General features: G+C 32.1%; 1 protein-coding gene across 1 annotated transcript in view; it reads right to left on the bottom strand.

The window, feature by feature from the left end:
* Positions 1-4,541: 4,541 nt before the first annotated feature.
* LOC107489989 (putative glutamine amidotransferase GAT1_2.1) overlaps positions 4,542-6,660 on the bottom strand; it is a gene marked incomplete in the record, with an annotated part of 2,248 nt that continues 129 nt past the window's right edge. The window contains 4 exon segments of the mRNA XM_021142931.2: positions 4,542-5,007; positions 5,207-5,416; positions 5,548-6,284; positions 6,620-6,660. Coding sequence (XP_020998590.1) covers positions 4,759-5,007; positions 5,207-5,416; positions 5,548-6,284; positions 6,620-6,660 — 1,237 coding nt within the window.

Below are 6,660 nucleotides of genomic sequence, written 5' to 3'. Positions count from 1 at the left end.
CCATATTGTTTGCTTATAAATGTAATGATTAATGATGATATTGTATCATCCACTCTCAATATTGTGTAACAAAAATGATGACTTCTATCTTCTCCAAAGTTATAGTCTCATTTTATATGGTATTAACCATACTCATTGCTTTCAAATGCAATGTTGGTGAGTGTGGATTTTTACTTCCAGACAAAGTGGTACTTGAGATTATCAACAAGCTAAATAGCAAGACAAATCTCAATGTTCATTGCAAAGACAAGCGTCATGATCTTAATCTTCAAACAATTCAACCTAATCAAAGTTGGAGTTTCAAGTTTCGTCCAAACCCAGTTTGGGATTCAACATTATACTTTTGCAGCTTCACTTGGTCACAAACTTTGCACCGGTTTGATGTATATGCTGAATCTCGTGACCAAAAAGAATGCACAAAATGTACATGGGAGATAAGTGAATCTGGTCCATGTAGGGTTACGAGCCAAGATCGAAATTGTTTTAAGTGGAAGGATTGAATAAAATCATGATATGATAGGAGGATGGCAAGTTCACTCTTCTAAAATTTCTAGAATAAAAATAATGAATAATACATATTTGTATGTATCCGCTTTGTTTTATTTAATTTCATGATATATCTCCAATAATGCAAAATATGATATCTATGTTTTGTTATGTTTTCATACAATGAAATTATTTTAGGAGTGTCTTATATGTATTGAGTATTTTTATATTAATAATTATTCGTATATCTATGCTTTAGCTTAAATTTTTAGAATAAATAATTCTGTATTTTTTTTTTCAAGTGACTATTATGATTAGAGGACAATTACAATTGTTTCATAGAATGTTAATGCAGGAATCATAATTTCACTACAAATCATGATTTTATTATTTATTAAAGTAATTTTAAGGTAAAAGGAAAAAAAAAAGAAACAAATTAATATAAAAGACATTGACATTTTAAAAGGTAATTTTAGGATGTCAACGGGACAGGGCGGGGCGGGGGATGCCTTCATGTTCTCCATTCCCGCCCCCAGATTTACTCCCCGTCTCCGCTCCCGTTTTCCGCTGTAGGGGAATATTGCTCCTTATCCCCATTTTTCACAGGGTCCCATTCTTCGCGGGGACCCTATTTCCCATCTATCTGATAGTTCTAACTAATTATTAATTTCCATATGAATAGAGGTGTAAGTATCAATTCTATACAAAAATAACAAGATTTTATACAAAAAGTCTAAACAACAAAGATGGTGACTTCTTTCGAAATGACGCAATAGGAGGACGCAACGGCAAGTCAGAGGATAGAGAAGTAGACAAGGTGGGAGACGCGACAACAGAGAAGAGAATGGACACGACGACAAAGTTACGAAAAGTAACGCCGCAAATAGAGAGCACGATGCGGTGAGGATCATGGCACGGTGAGGTGTGACGATGCGGTGAGAAGGGAGAGTGGCGAGAGGGTGGCTGCAGAGAGGTTGGATGGAGTATGGACAACGTTAGAGATTTCTGAATTGAAGAAAAGTTATGCAAATGAGGATTAGAAGTTTTGGGTTTCTATGTATGTGTGTGTGAAATAAACTATTAAGGAATTTATGAAGTTTGGGAATTAGCGGGGATGGAGCGGGGTAGGTGTGTATGTGTGAAATAAACTATTAAGAAATTTATGAAGTTCGGGGATTAGTTGGGATGGAGCGGGGATCCCTGTTCGGATCTCCGCGTCTGCTTCGGGAAAATTTTGTCCCCCGTCCCCATCCTCACGGAAAAAATTTTTCATAGTCGGATCTCCATTCGGGACAGTTCCCGCAGAGATCCCTGCGTCTCGGAGAATTTTGCCATCCCTTGGTAATCCATTATTTCAGTCATTTGCAAATGTAAGAAACTTAAATTTTGTTTTATATATACAATAATTAATTAATAAGCAAAAGATTTTTACACAAAACTCAAGATAATAATTGATTAGTCTTTAATTTATTAAATTGACAAGAAAAAACTGTGAGAAATAAATAATAAATATAGTTGCGTTCTTTTTTCCGCTTATTGCTATATATAGATATACTTGTTAAATTCATCAAATATTTTATCTAGGTGTCTGTCATTTCAATGAATGTTTTGTACCTACCAAGTGTAAGACAATCATAAATTCATAATATACATTAATTTATATTTTTAATAAAAAATTAACTGGCCTCGAAATAAAAGTGGACTCATCTAGATAAAACGAATTGAATAAATGAAATTAAAAAATAATAATTTATTAAACTTAACTTAATTAAAACATTCAACATTAAATGTAATTAAATAAACATATTTCATTTTACACAAATGCATGGCAGAGTAAATCAATAACATATTTTAAAAGACACAAATAAATACTTAGACTTATAAAATATCAAGACATGGAAGTTTTGTTTCATTTAGTAAATAGAATAATCAAATGCATTATTTGATATACATTGCCTTTATTAATTATATTCAATATGATGTTAATTATGATATTATTTAATCAATCATTTCTTACCATAATCTTTAGAGGAAAACTACAAAATCTTATCTTAAACATTTAGGGTTAAGAATTTTATTCCTAATCTAGAGGATATATGCAATTTGATTCATCAATTTTCTGGTAAAATAGAGTAAAAAAATTTAATCTTTTAATTATCTACACGTTAAATAATTTGATATAATTAATTAAATTATTTCACATTAGACGCATTTACATATCGACTATCATCCTTACATAGAAATATATTCATATGAGAAGTCACATTTCAAGATTTAGTTAATTCCAAAACTCTATATAAAGATAAAGGGTTTTTCTTTGTTATATGTTCAAAATAAACATGGCCCCATTCTCCAAAAAAATTGCATTACCAATTTCTCTTCTATTAACCCTAATTGTTGCTTTGCATTTCAATGGGTGTGAGAGCGGGTTGTTCTCCAAAACAAAAGTTGAGGTGTTTAACAAATTGCCAAACAACCATAAACTTGGTCTTCATTGCAAAGACAAGCACCATGATCTTGGTCCAGTAGTAGTTGAACCAAATCAATCATGGAGTTTCAAATTCCTCCCGGATATCTTCCACGACGTAACCTTATACTTTTGTCGATTTTATTGGGTAAGTGGTGATCATTTTTTTGACATTTATGTTCAAGGGAGAGACAAAGTAATTGGACATTATCAACCTTGGAATATCACTGACTCAGGTCCATGCAGGCATAGATGGGATCTTAACTCGGATCAATGTTTCCATTGGAACAAGGCTTAATTGATTATGGAATTCGTTTAATACTGGAATTTATTTTTGATGAGTGCTCTAAGAACATTTTGTTAAAAATGTTGCATATATAATAATATGAAAGTCTGGTTACCAGCTTAATTATGTATTATAATGGAAACTTCCAAATAAAAAAAATGTTGGTAGAGCACTTGCTAATAAAACCTAATTAATAAGAGATTGTGTACAAAAAGATCATGTTCCACTCTCCAAAATTTTATTATCAATTTCTTGTGCTATTAATTACTCGTTCCTTTGCATCAGTTCAATGACTATATTGCAATAGTAATGGATTATCTGCATCTTTTTATTCGATCATGATATAGGATCAAAAATTTTATGATAAAAATATTATATATTGTATATTTTAACATATATTTTATTTTTATAATTAACGTAGTGACTGATTTTTTACATATTCATAACATAGTTAAAAAATATTAGCATATTAGAGAAGCTTGATCATGGTAAAAAATCAAATAATGTCGTTGTAATATCATTTATTGCCATTTTAGTAATTTTCTGAAAGTTAATTGTTTAATGTTGGTGTACATTTTTTATAAATTATTCAACATTCTCCAAAAAAAATGGAAAAAAATCTAAATTCAACATCTTGCCGGTTGCCACCTATAAATATGTAAAAACACTAATGTTATACATTTAAATTTTTTTTTATCTTAATTAGAAATGCACCTGTCTAATTTGAAGCACGTGCAAAGTTATTGCCAACTCTATATATAAAGAGAAAAAAAAAATGTTCTAATAATGGCCTCCAAAATTGTAGTATCAATTTCTCCCTAGTTTTTGCTTTGAATTTTTCAAAGAAAATAATCTTCAGTTCAATGTATAAGATTGATGATGGGCCTCAAACTATTGAAGCAAATAAAAAAAATGACATTTTAGATTCCATGTTAGTCCCCTCACTTCAAGAACCAATAATCCTCTCCCTTAGCCAATCAATAATTCTTTCCCAATAACTAATTTGGTTGGTCGAGTGATCAGTTTATTCATTTGCTTAAACAAATGTCGAGGAATTCGAATGCCTTGTGCTTGTATCAACACATTGGTCAGCGACAAACCTTTAATTGAAACTCAAATCACGCTCAAATTATATATTAATTTTTGATCTGTCGAATTAGAAAATACCGTGACAACAACAAAAAATAATCCTCTCCCAACATTTAACGGAAAGTTAGTTATTTTCTATTGTATGAAATACTCTGCCTCTAGTTGATGGTGTTCTTCACCTCATTATTCAACAGAAATTAAGAAAGCTAATAATAGAGACTAACATCACTTTCATTAACACAAAAGCCAAAAATTAAGGGAGGAGGAAAAAGTTAAAACGTGTACACATTATACATAAAGCCATATAACAATGCATCTACCACCACACAAGATTCATGTGATTCCCACCACAAAATTAGAGCAACCCCATTTAATTTAATTTTGTACACAGAACAACAAATAATAATTTATATTCCAAAAAAATCAAGAACTAATTATTATTGACAACAAGGTCATGAATCTTTGTTTCCAAGACTTGAGAACAAATCTGAGCCATTGTGTGGTAGAAAGACAAGAGATCAGACAACTGTTCCACTGGCATTTTTCCCATTACATTTCTTGCCATTTTTTCTCTTTCTTCATTTAGCTTCAGCCTCTCAACATATGATCCTGCATTTCTAACTGTTGCACCCATTTGCTTTAACCTATTCTCTTGTTGCACACTCAATGCTGTGTTTGACTGCAAATTTAAGCATAAAACACTTTTAATCAATGATTAATTATATAAATAAACAACAAATATAAAGACTAATCATATATTATAAGTAGTATCATATTTATATATTTTTACATTTTGCCACATTGATAAACAGACAGCAGCGTAAAACTTTTAAATGACCATTCACACTATTAATATGAAAACTGAAAAGTAATTATACCTCAAGAAATTCTGCTCCAGCTTCAAGTTCAGAGTCTTTGGAAGAACCCCTTTTCCCATGGCCAGAAGTGTATAAATTCCTTGCAAGTGAAAAACTCCGCACTATGATCTTCCTTTTAACCTCCATTTCCTTGTTAAGCTTTGGAGACTTTGGCACACATGTTAAACTATTCATCTTCTTTTGATAAGCAATCACTGCCTTCACAAATTCCTTCACAATACAAATAAAATTCAGAACACCAACTTCAATTAGTCAGATAATGTGACAAGAAATCAACATAATCAAACTTTCTTGATTAATTAATTAGGCTAATTTAGAAAGCATCTATTCTCAAAACTAACCTTATAAGCAAATGGGCATCCGGGGTAATCAAATTCGTCCGAATTCGACTTCCTCATTCTCTCCGGATGAAATTGTAACCCCATAATAAACTTACCCTCTTCGGGATTATAAACATCAGGGTCGTAAAACCCTTCGATCAAACCATCAGGGGCGAAAGCCATTGGCACGAAACGTTGCGCCAGTCGCTTAACCCCCTGATGATGATAACTATTTACAGAAATCTCCATTTTGGCTTCGTCCAACGAATCCTTAAACCAAGAATGCAAAGGAGTGTTGTCGACAACCTTAACAACATGCCTATGGCCATCATAATCATCATAGTTTATATGCATAACTCTCTGGCTCTCAGGGCACTTCTTGGAAAGCTCTTTACCTATGTCACGGTAAAGAGTGCCACCACATGCAACATTAAGAACTTGAGAGCCTCTACAAATTCCCATGTATGGAATGTTCCTTTCTAAGCAAAGCTTTGCAAGACTTAGCTCAATTGAATCTTTCTCTTTGTCTATGGCTGTGTCACTTGCATGGACCCTTCTAATTTCGTCTAATTCGTCCTGCGAGAGAGTGCCATTGTTATCTCCTTCTTCGTACCATGACGGATCTATGTCTTCGCCTTCGCATAGAAGGACGCCATGAATAGGCTCGAAGCTACTTAGCAACATGTGGACACCGGAAACTCTAGGAACTATCACAGGTACCGCACCATAGCTTACTATAAGATCAAGGTGATATTCTCCTATAAAAGAAAAAAAAAATCAATAAATCACATAATGTGTGTGTTCTAAGCTTGAATTTTTATGATAAAATGGTTAGAAAAGATAAAAAAATAACTTATCTATGTTTTATAGACAATACTAAATATAGAACTATGATTCTACTTAAAATTTTACGGTTATTGAATGAACAATTATGGATCCAGTAATGCAGACTCTGTTTCATGAAAATCTCCCAAGGGAGAATCCAAAGCAAGAAACGACACTCGTTGAATTTCAAATTAATTAATTTAAAAAATAACAGAGAGATGAAATAAATAAATAAATAAATAAATATAGAAGAAAAAGAAAAACTTACCGACGAAATCAACGAACTTGTTCTTGCGAAGGGTTCTTCTA

Source organism: Arachis duranensis, chromosome 5 (assembly GCF_000817695.3).
Source record: "Arachis duranensis cultivar V14167 chromosome 5, aradu.V14167.gnm2.J7QH, whole genome shotgun sequence".
Lineage (NCBI taxonomy): Eukaryota > Viridiplantae > Streptophyta > Magnoliopsida > Fabales > Fabaceae > Arachis > Arachis duranensis.
This window is presented reverse-complemented; position numbering and strand designations above follow the sequence as displayed.